At 36.8% G+C, this 16,381-nt stretch overlaps 1 protein-coding gene across 3 annotated transcripts in view; it reads left to right on the plus strand.

Annotated features, from left to right (window-relative positions):
• Positions 1-16,381, plus strand: part of Parp8 (poly(ADP-ribose) polymerase family member 8) — a 175,544-nt gene that overhangs the window by 68,370 nt on the left and 90,793 nt on the right. The window contains exon 1 of one of the 3 annotated variants that reach the window (XM_010644013.2): positions 4,678-4,769. The exons of the other annotated variants lie outside the window; for them this stretch is intronic. Within the exon in view, the coding sequence (XP_010642315.1) occupies positions 4,693-4,769 (77 nt within the window). The 5' untranslated portion in view covers positions 4,678-4,692. Of the gene's footprint in view, positions 1-4,677; positions 4,770-16,381 lie in introns of those variants that run through there. 3 annotated transcript variants of the gene reach the window in all.

Here is a 16,381-nt window from a genome sequence, read left to right on the forward strand (position 1 = left end):
TATTTTTTCTTAGCTGATTCTGGTTTAATTTTGCTTAGCTCATTTTGTTTCTGCATCTACAGATTCTTTTACCAGTTCTGTCACTTTTTTTTTTTTGCTGTGTGCTGTCAGATAAACTCAATTTCTTTGCCTGTTCCTTCATTCATATTTATAAAGCAGAAAGTTGAGATACCCTTTAGTGTTCCATGACCCTGTGATTCACAAAATTAATAATTTACTCTTTGCATTACCTTTGACCACTATTAGTGAAAGAATAAGTCCTTGGAGAAGATACTATGAAAGAAAAACAAAAGAGAACAAGTAATAGAAAAAGAGAGGAAAAAAATTATTCACCAACTTGGGAATATTTTAAATTTTCCAAAATGGATTTATTTATATTTCTTTCAAAATTTTTTATTTTATTTGATTTTTGTTTTGTTTTTTGGTACCAGGGATCGAACTTGGGCCCTTGTGCTTGTGAGGCAGGCGGTGAAATCACTGAGCTAAATCCCGGGCCCTATTTTATTTTTAATGGTAGCTAGCAAAGTTTATTTGAAAAAAGGACAAGTGAAGAGTAAGGGAGAAATGGGCTCTGCCGAGCACACTTGGGCTGAGTGAAGAGGAAAAAGCAAAATGAAAGAACACCCCGGAGGATGATAGCCCTTCCAAAAAAGCTTTAGAACTTCCTGTAAGAGCTAGACATGGCGGCGCACGCCAGCACTTGTGATGCTGCAGCAGGAGGATCACAGCAAGTTTAAGGCCAGCCGGGGCTTCACAGTGAGTTGAAGGCCAGCCTGAACTGAATAGTAAGACCCTGTCTAAAACAAAACAAAATAAAACAAAACACCCTTATTTTAGCAGGAAAATAGTATTATTTAAATAAGTTTTTAGTAATTATTTAAATCAGTAAATCATTTAAGTATTTGAGACTTTGAAATATTTTCTAAAATTTACTTTTGAAAAGTTTGCCTTTTCATTTTAAGTAGTGGCTTTGAAATCCTCCTGAAGAAATTACTCTTTTTGGGCTAACACCCATCTGTGCAGTGACATGCCTATAAATATTCTTCAGGACCAACTGTAGAAATTCTTGAAAATAGTTTTGTCTATTCACATTACATGCCTTTCCTTTTTGGTTTTGCAGTGAACACGCCAAAATAGCTCAGTGAAATTATATTGTATGTGTGAAAATGGATTCATTACTTTTCCTTCCCTCATTAAGCATGCAAATTGCTAACTTTGCAGCAGATGCCTTTAAAATAAATGATACCTAATCAAATGTGTTGCTTTGTTTCCTTTTAAATGACAGTTTATGGATCAGCAGAGCAAAGGAAAAAAATGAGTTTAGTTACCCTTTTGTGAAAACAAATGTTGACTGGTTCAGAAAAGAATTTGCAGCTATTCTTGATGTGTAGATGAGTAGAATCACAGTTTGTCTATCAGAAAGTGCACTCATAACACATGGTGAGATGTGCAATACATTCTTTCCTTTCTTAACCATCTGCCTAAAATTTATTCTTTAATAGAAAATACTGTAGTTGTGTTACTTTAAATTTCTAAAATACATATTATAGGTTTGGCTGTATTTTGATACTCTAAATAACACACTTTTATATAATTGGGTGTTTGTATTATAATTATACTTAGTGTCATTTAACTTTTTAAGTAGTGCCAGTCAAATACATTTACTTATTTTTCATAAACCATCGTGCATAATGTTGGTGTAAGTACTAGCACAGTTGAATGGTGGCTGTCTACAGAAAAAAAGCAAAACAAATCACATTGATGAATTATTCATGTGTTTGGCCATTTCAGAAACTACTTATATAAGTCAAAGTAAAAATGTTACATTTCACTCTTCATAATCTGGACAAGTATTTGCTAAATATCATACCCCAACATGGATGCATGTTTAACCAGGATGCATTTGTGAAATTCACATTAACTTTGTGTTCACTGTTAATAAGGCTGTTAATTACAGCAATATTATATTGGCTAGAAGCTGATATATTAGCTCATTAATTGCTTTCTCCTGGGCTGATGTTTCCCATTGCTTATGTGGTTCGCCCCTTCATGCTAAGACAAGTGACTTTAGTGTTCTTGAAATTGCAGTAGCAGGAGATCTGCCAAATCTTAAGACAATCTTTCCAAAACACAGTGGTGTGCTTTGTCTGTTAGTTTTTGTGTTTCAAAATGGCACTAATGTTTGTGCTACCAGTTTGCAAGCGACACTGTTTTAAGTAGTACACAGAGTTAGTTTTTCTAATTCTGTGCTTGTATATACAAGATTTCCTTCAAAAGAGCTTCCAAGAAGTATTCTTGAGGGGCCGGGGATTTAGCTCAGTGGTTCGGTGTCCTGCCTTGCAAGCGCAAGGACCCGAGTTCGATCCCCGGTACCAAAAAAAAAAAGAAGTATTCTTGAGAGCCTGGGCTGTTGATGGTTGTGCCACGTACTCCTCTGTTTTTGCTTTTGCTGTTGTAGTTTTGTTTGTTTGTTTTTGAGACAAGGTCTCCCTGTGTAGTTTCAGGCTGGCCCCGAACTCTGTATAGCACTGGCCAGCCTCAAAGTCCAGGTGATCCTCCCATCTCAGCCTCCCAAGTGCTGAGATTACGGGTGTGTGTCTCGTTCTGGTATTTTTGCGCCTCATTTTTGAAGGCTGGCACTTTGGTTGCTTTACATGTGGTTCATTCACAGCTGTGCCTTCTTGCTACAACCCATCCCAACTTGCTATGAAAAGTACAGCGACTTAGAAGTTTGTCTAAACTTGGGCATCTTTATTTCCTTGCCTGTGTACAGTAGTTATAGTGTATTTGTGGTGTGGCATAGTGCTTGGAACATACAAAGTGTTCAGTGAAAAATCGATTAAATGGATAGATGCGCATGTAATCTGTTGACTGCCTACTTTTCAAGCTTTAGTTCCTTCCCATATTATAAATGTTTTTTGCTGATGGGTTGGAGATCTTCTCTCCATCTCTGAGAGGGGAAGCTGCTTCTTCTTGTTTAGCTGGAATGATGAGCTTTGCACATTGTATCTTGCCAGTAATGTCACAATTTGTAAATCCCCTCGCCGTTGCTGGTCCCTGGGCAGAGCCTCCGGGACTTGTGGAGGGCCATCAGTGCAGGCTCATGCTGTGTACAGGACATCTCTGTCCCTGCTGTACACTTTCATTCCCAGAATCTGCCCCAAAGCAACGTAGAGAGGTGGTGGAAATTCTCTGGAGGGAAGAGCAACATATCCTTCCGTTTCCAATAGCATTTCCTTATGTGGACATAACCAAAAGAGTGTGTCATTTCATTTAAGGATGAGATAATCTCATGCTGTTTGGTAAGGCTGGCATTTAGTTATAAATCAAAACCATCTGAGATCACTGAGACTCATGAGAAACACACAGGCACTTCTTTTTGTGATTAACAGTACATAACACCAATAAAAGTTTTTGGTTATCATTTTACTTTCACCTATCAGTAGAACTGATTTTTATGACTCCTCCTACCGTCTCTGGATGACCATTGGAGACCTGTCCTGAAAAAGGGTTGTGGGCACAATTAGACCCTTGTCAGTCAGACCTGGCTCCGAGTGCCAGGTGCTCTTCCTGCGGTCAGAGGTGGCAGTCCCCTCCTGCCGCCCCCGCCCCCCAGCATTCCAGGGAAAAGATGGAGGTGGGTCCGCTGAAGCTTTGTCCCTCTTGTGTATGTTGTTGGTTTAAGTACTGTGTCAGGTGCTTGTAGTCATTGTAAATGCAGGCTCTGTTTTTAAGAGAGTAATCTAGGTTGGCTTTTTTTCAGTTCATTTCAACAAAATATGGTCAGGCCACCTGTCTCCGGCACCTTTCATTGTTCAGGGGCTTCAGATACTTAGAGGAGTCAAATGCAGTCTCTACCCACAGGAGAAATGGATTCTACATTCATTTGCAATTTATCCTGTGAAGAATGAAAGTGATACATTTAGTTAGATTTTCCAATTCTTTCCTCTTACTCAGCTCTAGAGGCAGAGGGGGTCTTCAGTCATTATTTTCTCTAAGGTCCAAATTCCAAACACTAATAGCTAGCGATACGTAATGATGATTGAATTTAGTTTTTATTTATTTATTTTTTATTTAGGGTCTTTGTATACAGTTTAGGCTGGCCTTGAACTCATAGCAATCCTCCTGCCTCAGCCTCCCAAGTGCTGGAATTACAGGAGTGCACCAGGCCCAGCTGAATTCAGTTTCTTATTAATTCTTTTCACTCTGAATGTGAATGTCTTTTCTCTTAAGGATGTCATATTTGTCATACTTATAAAAATCTCATGTGTTTGGAAAGATTGCTTTTATTGTGTAGTATTTTTAGTCGTAATGGGATAATCACTTTGGAAGGGCCTCCCTAGAGTTGTGATTATCGAAAGTATCTAGATGGTATTGGGCTGGAGATTTAGCTCAGTGGTTCCGGTGCCTGCCTTGCAAGCACAAGGACCCGAGTTCGAGCCCCAATACCCCTCCCCCCCCAAAAAAAAGAAAAGAAAAAGAAAAAGGTGGTATGTATTTGAGAGGAACATCTTGGGCTCGGAGCCTGGCAGAAATGCACATCGCTAGTACTGATCAATTCTCTGTCGTTTTTCTTCTCCCCCTCTATTCCTCCTCTCTCACTCTTTCCCCCACCTCCTCTCCTTTCCTTCTTTCCTTCCCCTCTCTACCCTTTCCCTGTCCCCTTCCTTCCTTTGCTCCCTTCTCTCTGAGATGAAGTCCTGCTATGCTGTGCAAGCTGGTTTCCAGTATCTGGGCTCAAGCCACCCTCCTGCCTCAGCATCAAAAGTGTAGGTTCTTTCACATTGCTAAGTAGAAGTAAATTATGGCTTTGGTGTTGCTTTTTCAACCTGATGAACATTTTCAAGCTGCTCTCTTGTTTCCTCCATTGAATGACAACATTCAGTGAAGAAGCCTGCTAGATATTTGCAGTGTTAGATAGCAGACTGGGTATCCATGGGTTGCACGATCGCACTTAGACTTGAGTGATCTAGGTTTTGAATTTATCCTTGATTAAACTTATACAAATTAATTCTGTTGATCTTGACATTTTGAGAAGATTTGATAGCACTTTGATATTTTAATTTGATCTTTTAATTTTGACATTATTCTCATGTAAATTCTCCCCGGTGATGTTCTTAGTGCAACTTGATTGATGGCTGTGGCACTTTTACCTTTGCAGTTGTCATTTTATTTTTTATAATGGGACCTTGTTTTCATAGGAATCAACATTTTCAAAATCCAAGTCCCACAGTTTTCTCACTTCCTCAAGAATCACACAGACTTTCTTGGGCATCCACACGAGTCTTTCAGTTATTCCTCTCCAGAAAGTAGTTTTCTTTCCATTCCAGAGTCTGCCTCATAAGAAGAGGCAAAACTAATATATTTTAAACTAATATTTTAATACATTAAAAAACCTTATTATCAAGGCATTAAATGTTAAAAAGGTTTTGCTTTGTATTTGCAGGGCTAGGGGGCAGAGTTTGAACTCAGGGCCTCTAGCTTCTGAGGCCAGCACTCTGCCACAGAGCCACACCTCCAGACCAAAGTTTAAAATGTTACAAAATCTGAAAGGTATGACTTTGGCATCACTCCGGAAATTTTATGTTAAACACTTTAGAGCTTTTTCATCATTTATTTTGGAGACACGTACTAACTTTGAAAAAATATTTAATACTGAAACGGTTCAGACAAAGACCGTTGACGTAGAAAAAAGGCAATTTATTACTTATATTTATTTGAAATAACCTAGTGTTAAAACTTTTCATCTTATAAATTTACTTAGGATTCGAGACAGTCTTGCTCTAAAGTAGAAATATTTCGGTTAACAGAATGCTTTCAGCCTGCGTTGGCAACCGTGAACTAAGAGTTTTCAAAGAGTACACACTGTTGTAGGAACTCTTCTTCTGTTAACTAATCACTTTGCAGAATCAATACTAAATAGAGTTAGACTTGTTGCTGTGTTACAGAAGTTGCAGAGGCAGTGACATACAGGGGAAAACTTTTCTTCACACTTGACTATTAAACTAACTATATTTCATGACTGCTTTAAAAACTCCAAGAATGAGCTGTTGTCCTGATGCATAAACAAATATGTGACACAGATTTAATGAGACTGTTATGGAAATGATAAGTGCAGTGAAAAGCATCTGGACTGCACTTAAGTTCGGACCAAGTGCTGTGCAAATTCTGGCAAATTAATGGACCTCACTTGGCCCTTAATTTTCCTGCCTATAAAATATGAGGGACAGATACATGGTTCATTTTATAACCATAATTCTGTGAGTTACGGGAGTAAATTTATTTCTCCTTGCAGTGCAGAAAACATAGTCTTTCTGAGTTATTTCTGTTCAGTTTGGTATGAATTTCTGCTTCAGTCTTCTTTCATTTATCTCTTCCGGATTAGCTGTCTCAGATTTTTTTTTTTTTTTTTTTTTTTTTTTTTTTTCCAATTTTCATTCTCGACACTGATGACAACTTTAGTATCCTTTTTGTCACCTTGCAGATTTTAAACATAAAAAAACTTCTTAGTTTTAAAAGGAATCAATAATAAATAACGATGAAGCCTGGCCTTGAGACAGTTTCCTTTATTAAATGTCCTTCACCTGAAGATAACTTTTTAAAAAATTTCAGAATACAGAGAGAAGTATATGCATTCAAGAATACCAGTATAGTCAGATCAGCACTTAAAATGCTTCTTTAGTGTGTGCACATTCAGAAATATATTAAGTCATTAAAATATTTTTGCTTGTGTGATAATTAGGGCAAGTACTTGCTATATTTCTTTTTCTCAAATTGAAAAAAAGACCCCAGATTTAGAGTCCTAAGATTTTAGAATTTGAATTGGATTTTGTTTTGTCTTAGATTTATTAATTCTTTTATTTGTTAGCTTATATGTAATTTTACAAATGTCAAACCAATGTTCCATGTTTTTTCCTTGTGATAGGAATTTTTCAATTATATAAAGCTTTATTGGTACATTTTGGATATACAAAATGATAGCATTCACCATAAAGAATTTCTACCTGTGCATGATATATCTTGCTTCTTTTTTTTCACATTTCCCTTCTCTCCCTTTAACCCCTCTTCTCCTCCTTATTTACAAAAACTTTTTCTGTTTTTCTATTCTCTTCTTTTCTTGTCTCTTCCTTTCGCCCCTTCCTCAGTGCTTTGTTCCCCTTCCCATTTGAACATTTTCTTCCCATTTCCCAGTATCTATTTCACATTTTGATCATTTACACTTTTGATTTCTCACAGTAGAGAAGCCATGCAATATTTAAACATGCGTGTTTGATTACTTCACTTAAGAGCATGGTCTCAAGATGCATCCATTTACTTAGAAATGGCTCAGGCTTATCCTTCTGATGGCAGAGTAGTACTCTCCATTGTTTAAAAAAAGCACATCTTCTTTATGCATTCATTGATTGACAGGCATGTGGGCTGTTTGCAAGATTTAGCTGTTACCAGCTGTGGCACTATAAACATAAGCATACGTCGCTGTGGTATGATGCTTTTAAATCATTTGGGAAGATAGGTTAAATGGGACTTTTAATATTAGCTTTTGAGGAATCTCCACAATGACTTCTACAGTGGCCACACCCATCCATATTCCCACCAATAGTGGAGAAATGTTCCCTTTTTCCCATATCCCCTCCCATATTTGTTATTGGTTGATTTCGTTCTGGGGTGAGATGAAATCTCAGCATTGTTTTAATTTGCATCTCTCGATTGACCAGTGATGTTGAACTTTTTATCCCCATGTTTTTATTCGCCATTTTAACTTCTTCATCTGAGAAGTATCTGTTCATTTCAGATGCTTATTTTGGATTGGAGGGTCCAAATTTGGGGAACCTGATTTTTTTTGAGTTCTTCAGATTATCTAAATATAAGTCCTTTGAGGACCAGCTGACACAATATTTTTCCCATGCCAGGGTTATCTTTTTACTCTGTTAGTAGTTTCATTTGCTGTGCAAAAGCTTTTAATAAGATGATACCCCAGTTGTTTGTTATTTGTGATAATTCCCGTGAGACTGAGGTTTTGTTCATAAAGTCTTTTTCTACACCAATGTATTCAAGAGTTCTACCTAAGCTATCTTCTAGCAGTTGTAGTGTTTCTTTAAAAATATTTAGATATTTGAGCCATTTTGATTTTAGTTTAGTGTATGGTGAGAGATATGGCTCTAATTTTGGTCTTTGGCGTGTGGAATGCCAGATTTTCTAGCACCGTTTATTAAAGAGTCTATCTTTCTTCCAGTGAAGGTGTTTGGCTCCTTTGTCAAAGATAAGGTGGTTGAGTGTGTTTGGATTTGTTTCTGCATCTTATCTGTTCCATTGATCCTGCCTGGGGTCTGTTTTTTCCCAGTACCATGCTGTTTTTAATCTTAGTAACTTTGTAGTATAATAAGGGATTGTGATACCCTCTGCCTTGCCTTTGTTGCCCAGAATTGCCTTTGCTATTCTATGTCTCTTCTGGCTCCAAATGAAATTTAGGATTGTTTTCTCTAGTTCTTTGAGATATCCTGTTGGTATTTTGATTGGAATTGCATTAAATATATCTAACAGTTTTGAAAGTATGACCATTCTCACTATATTGATTCTTCCTATCCAAGAATAAGGGATACCTTTCCATTTTCTGGTATCCTCTTCAATATCATTTTCCAGAGTACTGCAGTTTTCCATGTAAAGGTCTTTTACTTCCTTCATTAGGTTGATTCCTAGGTATTTCATTTTTTGGATCCTATAGTGAAAGGTGTTGTTTCCTTAATTTCTCTCTCAGTGAGTTTGTTATTCATGCACAGGAAGGCTATTGAATTTTGAGTGTTGACTTTGTATTCAGCTATTCTACTAAATTTGGTTAATCCAGAAGTCTTTTGATGGAATTTTTGGGGCCTTCTATGTAGAGGATCATGTCATCTGCAAATAATGTTATTTAACTTCTTCCTTTCCTATCCTTATTCCTTTTATTTCAGCTTTTGCTCTGAAATACTTCTCCACCCCTTTTAAAAAATCTTTATTTTGGCATAGGATCTCCCTAGATCATTCTGTTGCCCAAGGTGGGCAGGAACTTGCCATCCTCCTTTGGCCTTGCAGAGCACTGGTATTACAGGTGTGTGTCACCTGTTCTGAAGGCTGAGTATTTATTGGGTGAAGAAGGCTGGTTTGACTGAACGGAGGCTTGGTTTTGATTGTTAACTAATACTTGCTTAATGAAATATTTCCTCAGTGCCAAAAGCCATTCAGATATTTTGTTGTGTTTTATGTGCTTTCCTTTAAAAACAGCTTTATACTTTCAGAATATGATTGAATTTTTTCATGATGATTAAAAGTGAGTATAATAGATGGAGAAATTACTGCCTAGATTCAGGCATGTTGGTTTGAAGAATCTGTAGGGAAGTCACCTATGCAGGAAGGTCATCCAAGTGGGCTTGGCTCATTGGGGCAGTGACTTTACTCTGTAGACTGGATCTTCAGAAATATTTGGAGGGAGAGAGATTAGATGTTGTTGCAGAGTAAATCAGAAGCTTCTTCCACAGCCACGCTCATTGTGAAAAGTCACAAGAGGCCAAGTAACAGAGGAAGGGGTCGGGAACCCTTGCTCTGCTCCTGGTTCTATGTGGAATTGAATTCCTGTTTTTTTTTTTTTTTTTTGGTTTTTTGAGACAGGATCTCACTATGGAATTCATTGTGTAGCCCATACTGGTCTCAAACTCACATCGATCCTCCTGCCTCAGATCCCTCCCACGCCTGGTTAAATGAATTTCTTTAACTGGCTGTTTCTTGATCTGTAAAATCAGGGTGTGTGCCAGAGTGATTTCTAGGCTGTCTGTGAAACCGAGATCTAATTGGATATATACTTTTTTAATTTCAAAAACTTTTTTTTTTATCCTTTGGCATGTAGACAATGAAATCAGAAGTTGTTCCATTTAGAATCCACCCCCACCCCATACAGGATCTTGCTATGAAGTTCAGGCTGGCCTTGAACTCATTGTGTAGACAAAGTTGGCCAAGAGCCCACTCTGATCCTCTTGCCTCAGGCTCCTAAAGACTGAGTTTACAGGTGTGCACTGCCACACCTGGAGTGGATTTCTTTTTTCAACCGATCTCAGTTTTGCTCTTCTGTTCAACATAAAAGAAAATGTAAAATAGGAAATTCATAGCAGTATGCTTGTATAGGTTAGCTTCTAGTTGAGTTCATAAATGTATTATATGTTCTTTAACTTAAATAAATATGCTTGTACACTTTATTTGTAAAATAAAGATGTTTGTACATTGAATAAAGGGTCACAAGACAGTTTTTTATTATTTCGTTGTCAAGACATTCATCGTAATCTTAATCTGATATTTTTCCTTTTGTGGATGCAGTCATGGAGGGGTAAGCAAAAGGTACAAGACTCAACATTTAGGTTGTGTTTATAGAACTTTCACTATAATCAGTTACAGATTTGATACAGAAGTTGGCCTCACAAATCATCCTGTCCTGTCTGTAATTAAAATTTGAAATGCAGACATTGGATACAATGTATGACCCAAAAGTTCTGAATCCAGAAAGCTTTGAAAATTGAACCAGAGTACTTTGTGAATTTGTCCTGAACGTAATTGATGACAAACTGATCTAAACTGAAATGAGATTATTTATAGTTTGCCTTAAGCCACACTGTGGCAATGTTCACACATGTCGTGGAGATAATTATTATTATTATTATTTTTTTTGGACCAGGGATTAAACTCGGGTCCTTGCGGTTGCAAGGCAGGCCACTGAACCGCTGAGCTAAATCCCTGGCCCGAGATAATATTGTTTTCAATGGCAAGGATTCACACTGGGGTTTTTGTGTAAAGTGGGCATTATATTACCTTTCTAAAATATGAAATACATTGAAGTATGAAATACAGCTGGCCACCAAGGTTTCTGATTAAAGAGAGTTAAGGGAGTCACATACGATGATTACTGCTGGCTTTACTGCTTGCAGCAGAAGTAAATTGTTGTACTGTTAGTAAACAGGGGGCACAGTGGCACATGCCTGTACTCCCAGCCACTCCCACTGTCAGGCAGGAGGATCACAGCAAGTTGGAGGCCAGCCTGGGGGATGTAGCAAGACAGTGTCTCAATATAAAATACAAAGACCTAGGGATATAGTTTAGTGGTAGAATGCTTGCCTACCATGTGTGTGGCCCTCCGTTGAATCCTCAGCTGTAGTAGCAGAGGGAAAAAAAATTAGTGATTACTGCTAAATAAGGGTGAAATTAAAAATCGGAAAAAGAACCATTTACCACGTGGAGGAGAACTTCAACAAATCCAAACCATATTATAGTCCTTACTCATAGAAATTGGTGCATTTACTTATGATTTTTAAAACTCATTTTCTGTTTGTCATAAATGCAAACCCCGTTGTGTACAGCTTTGCTAAATACGTTTAAAAGAACTTCTGAATAGAAATACCAGTTACGCAGGCTGATATTTGCATAAAAATCCAATTAAAGCCCCGCTTTGGAAGCATTTGTTTTTTGAGTTATTTGGCTTTGAAAACGAAGTAGTAAAAGTACTCACTCAATGACAAATGCAAACAATGTACAAAAGCTCTGACTCAGCAGGTTGTATCTTTTTGGGGGCTACTAGGGAGCTAAATTACCGACCCTGTATCTTTTTTTTTTTTAACCATAGGAAATGAAACTATGGATAGTTTTCACTAAACAGGGCTTTTTTGTTTCTGATCTGTGGTCATAGATGACGGACTCAAAATAGATTAAAGATTTTCTCCTGACACTACAAATAACATCTATCCAACTTATTGATTGACTGGAAGTACTTGGGCTTCATCCCTGGGCCCTGAGTCACACCATCCAGCTGTTTTTAAATAAAGTTTGGGATTGGGTCTTGCTAAATTGCCCAGGGTGGCCTTAGATTTATAATCCTCTTCAGCAGCTATGATTACAGGAGTGTGTCACCATGCCGGCAGGTGACTATTAAATCCAAATTTTAATACTAATACTTTTGCATGAAGTAATTTCTGAAAAGTTTTTAAATGATTTCCCAAGTGACTATATCAATATTCTTACTTTATAAGTAGCCGGGCCTTTTAAAGATTCTATCAAGGAACTGTTAGCAGTATTTATATCTAGATTTCTAAAGTGTACTCAAGGACAAAAACAGCAGTTGCCAAATAATTTAGATAATGGCTCATCAGTTAACTCATACCCTCACGGTCGTATCTAAAAGAGCAGTTTGTTAATATTCGTGGCAAAATCTAATGTCTTTATTATTCTGTGTCTTTTCCTGTGAGGTTTCATTTGAATATTCAATGTGATTATTTTCTTAGCTAGTGAGATTCCCTGCAGTTCCCCAGAGATCTGGCTATCAACACTTGCTCATCTTGTCCTAACATCTGTGTAGCTGCTGGTGTCTGGAATTTTCTCAAATACTACACACTTCTTCCCTTCAGAGCCCTTACTGAAGTGGCTTTGGATCACATAGTTTTCCCCACTTTCCTCTAATTCTATCAAAGATGAATTTAAGTTTCATACTTTGAAAAGAAAAATACTTTTGGAAAATTTAGAAAATCCTGTGATGTAATATTACATATATATTATTGAAAAAGGCTTCATTTGCTGGGTGTGGTGGCATATGCTCATAATTCCAGAACTTGGAAGGCTGAGGCAGGAGGATTGCTGTGAGCTTAAGGCCAGCCTGGGCTACATAGTGAACTCAAGATCAGCCTGGAGTACGCAGCACGACCCTGTCTCAAAAAACTAAAAGGAGAGAGGAGGTGCAGCGGGGAGGAAAGAAAAGGTTTTATTTGCTTTTTAAATGATTTTATCTCAGATCCCTTGGATATTTATATTTTCATGCCCACTGGTGCATGTGAAATCTAAAATATTTTCTCAAGGATCTCTTTTGGGGTCAGGGATGTGTGCTGGGAAGTTTTATGAAGGAAATCTCATCTTTTCCCATAATGACTCACTGGCTCTGTTATGAAAAAGAAAGGAGGACAGGAGAAGGAAAGGCCTATGTGAAGGGATAGCAGCAGTGTGGCAGTTCTTCATTCGGGGCTGTCACTTGGGTATGAAATCACGACAATCACATGTAGCCCTTTATAATAACAAAGGCAGTATGGATGTGAATGGTCATGCAGTCATTTCAAACAAGTCAATTTGTCAGCAGTGTATCTGTGTTATGTAAAATTGGGTCTGCTGTCCTATTTCATGTCCTTAGAGCTGTGTGGTTTTCATCTAAATTGGAACTGTTGCCAGGATGCCTAATATATATTTTATGCCTCAGATTGAGTGAAGAAATAAATATTAGCCATGCTAGGGAGAGAGAAGAATGTGCTCTCTTGCTCTCTCCTTTTTTCTGTACCCTGAGAAATTTCTTCATTGGATTATTTGGAGCTAGATAAAGGTATGTCTCATTTTAGAAATAGAGAAGTGACTTTCCATGGGTGTTGGAGTTTTCCTATTTTCTTCAGTGAATTCCTGCTGCCAAAATCAAGGATACCAACACACAGATTTAGTTTTTAACCACGCATTGTCTGGAAAGGGAAACTGAGACAGTGAGGTATTTTTGTCAAGTCTAAAATTTACACCATAACATGTGAGATTAAAATATGTAGAATCTGATGTTAGACAAGTCTGTATTCTAGAGTCTCAGTATCATTATCATCACTGTGATATATTGCTGCAACTGAAAATTGTCCTGGACAGTGTGGTTTATGGTGACTGGAAGAATATTTTTATGAGCTAATTTGCTGGTTGCCACTCTCTGTGGAAATCCTGTTGGAAGATTTTAGTGTACATTTATTTGGCTCCTGGGAAGCTTCCCGAACAGAATGTTTATTGTAAACATATTTGGATGGCCTACAAATATTAGTCTTCCAAGACTTGGACGTGCCCTTTGTTGTTTGTTCAGATTTTATAATCAATGTTGTAAATATCAAGTATAATATTTTAATGATTTTGGGAGTGTTGAATGTTGAATGTTGATGTATTCACCTCTCTACCTAATTTAGAAACAGTGTGAATCCTTTATTTTCTTTTCACATTATTCAACACAATAAAATTCCATCACAGTGATTTATTTCATGCAAACACTAGAGACTGAACTATGTCCCTCAACACATTATATATGTTAAAAATAAGTTACCGTGAATGCTATCCATCTCTCAAAATCAGAATAAAATCATAAGCTAATTAGATTTCAATTGTTTCTCTTTGATAAGACACACTGTGCTTTTTATTCTACCATAATTCAACATACATGGCAAAGGAGATAGACAGGAACTTAATTTTTATTTTATTTTATTTTTATTTTTTGGTACTGGGGATCAAACTCGAGACCTTGGTGCTCGCAAAGCAGGTGTCGGCAACACTGAGGTAAATCCCCAGCCCTTTTTTTTTTCCCAACCAGCATGCACATTGAGCATTTGGATTACAACAGTGAGTGAGACACAGAGAAATTAGAGCTGGTGGGGAAAGAAACATTAATCTGATCGTCATCCAGACCATAAGTGTGAGCAGTTTCAGGATTGGTGTAGGAAAATGTATAGTAAGGGGCCTTAGTCTTGTCTAGGTCAGTTTGGACAGCATGAGCTGGAGGGTTTAAGACAGGAGCAGTGTAAGTTGATATGTGCATACTAAGTAGGGTCAGGAGACACAGGAGATACCCTTCGTCATGCTGTGGTTTGAACTATAAAATATCATTCTTGAATTAAATCCAGTAAGTTTTACATGTAATTTTTTTATTGCTTTTAATACAGCTTCTTTGAAAATTGGAAGGAAAGCAAACATCACCAGTAATAAGAACAAACTGAGAAATATTTCTCCCAAAATTCTACCCTACTTTCTCAGTGATATGTACCCTTAGAAACTTTTCTTTGCATATGTGTTTGCCTGAAGAAGTAATGGGGTATGACATCATGCGATGGGTTTTAGATCCCTTTTATTGGTTTCAGCATCTTTGTAGGGGTTGCACTGTTTATCTAATCCTTACTTTGGGAAATTTTAATTATTTCTACCTTTTCAAAATCCAGAAGTAATATAAGCAAATGTCATAGCTGTGTCTATAAAGTTGACTCAGTCAGTTTAACCTCTAAATTAATGATAAAGGAGACATTAATTTATGAATTATAGACCTTTTTTACCTGTGTTCGGATAGTGATAGGTTTCAGATGAGAATTGGAGGTGAGATATTTAATTACTGAGACACATTGATTTGTAATGCTGTGAAGAGAATAATTAGTTGCATTGTTCCAAGTTTTCTGCAGCTTATGCCTAATATTCCAGTGCACAGACACCTCAGATTTTTGTTTTGCCCGTTTTTAGGCTTTTTACAGTTTTTCCTTAGTTTATCTTCTGTGATCATAAAGCACTTCCTTAAGAAATGTAGAATTGCCTTTTAAAGAAAAAAAAAAGGGAAGATAAAGCACTGTGAAAGTATTAAGTAGCCTTATTATCCTAAATCTAGAACCAGGATCTATTGGCCAAAACAAGAGAATTAACTTATTTCTTTTTTTTTTAGAAAGTCTGGAGTTTAAAAGCCTGCTATTTATATATCAAGAGCATGAAACTCTACCACATTTTATTGACCTTCATTATACATATAATTGGATGAATTTTGTCCAGTTGATGTTTCTGAGTTTCCTGACCTGTCAGCTAGTCTGGGAAGCTATGGGCTACTTCATGGGAGAAGTTTGTAGTCATTAGTTACAGTATGAAATTATTCCTTGTTCCTTAATTGCTTGTCATTTCTGATTACATTAAAGTCATACTCTATGAAGAGTGTTGGTTATAAAATTGATCTATCCAATGATACCTTTGTAAAAATAAAGACACAATCTTTCTGAATCTATGAAAATAACTACACTGCCTTGAAAAATAAGCACACTCATTAGGAGTTTGTGGTATAATCAGTGAAAATCAGATGTTTCAGAATGTTCCATTTTAGTTTGTTAAAGCTGTACCAAATAAAAACTGGGAAGAATAGCTTAAAAACAAAGTAAATTGTAGGGTTTCCTCATGAAACTATTAGAAAACAGGATATTAGAACAGCACCAATAGTATCTAAACAAATAATCTTAATTGGCTGTTCCTTATTCATTAATTCAATCCTATGTAATTCTTGCTTCATTGGCTCTTCTTCTACATGAAAAAGCTACATATTAGTGCTTCATTTTAGACCTATGCTCAAAAGTGCTATTGAAATTTTAACTGTTTTGTTAAATTGACTTCTTTGGTAAAACCAAACCATGGCTATTTTAGATGTTTATACCTTTGAGCCTTTCAATTACACACTCACTGGTTTAAGATTAAATTGGATCTGCTAATTAAATGCTAATCAATTAACTGTGTCCATGATATATCAGATTTAAACACAGTTTCCTTGTTTTCAAATAATTACACTTTCCGTATTAAT

Source organism: Fukomys damarensis, unplaced genomic scaffold, assembly GCF_012274545.1.
Source record: "Fukomys damarensis isolate Sample0158 unplaced genomic scaffold, DMR_v1.0_HiC HiC_scaffold_1, whole genome shotgun sequence".
In the NCBI taxonomy this organism is placed as follows: Eukaryota; Metazoa; Chordata; class Mammalia; order Rodentia; family Bathyergidae; genus Fukomys; species Fukomys damarensis.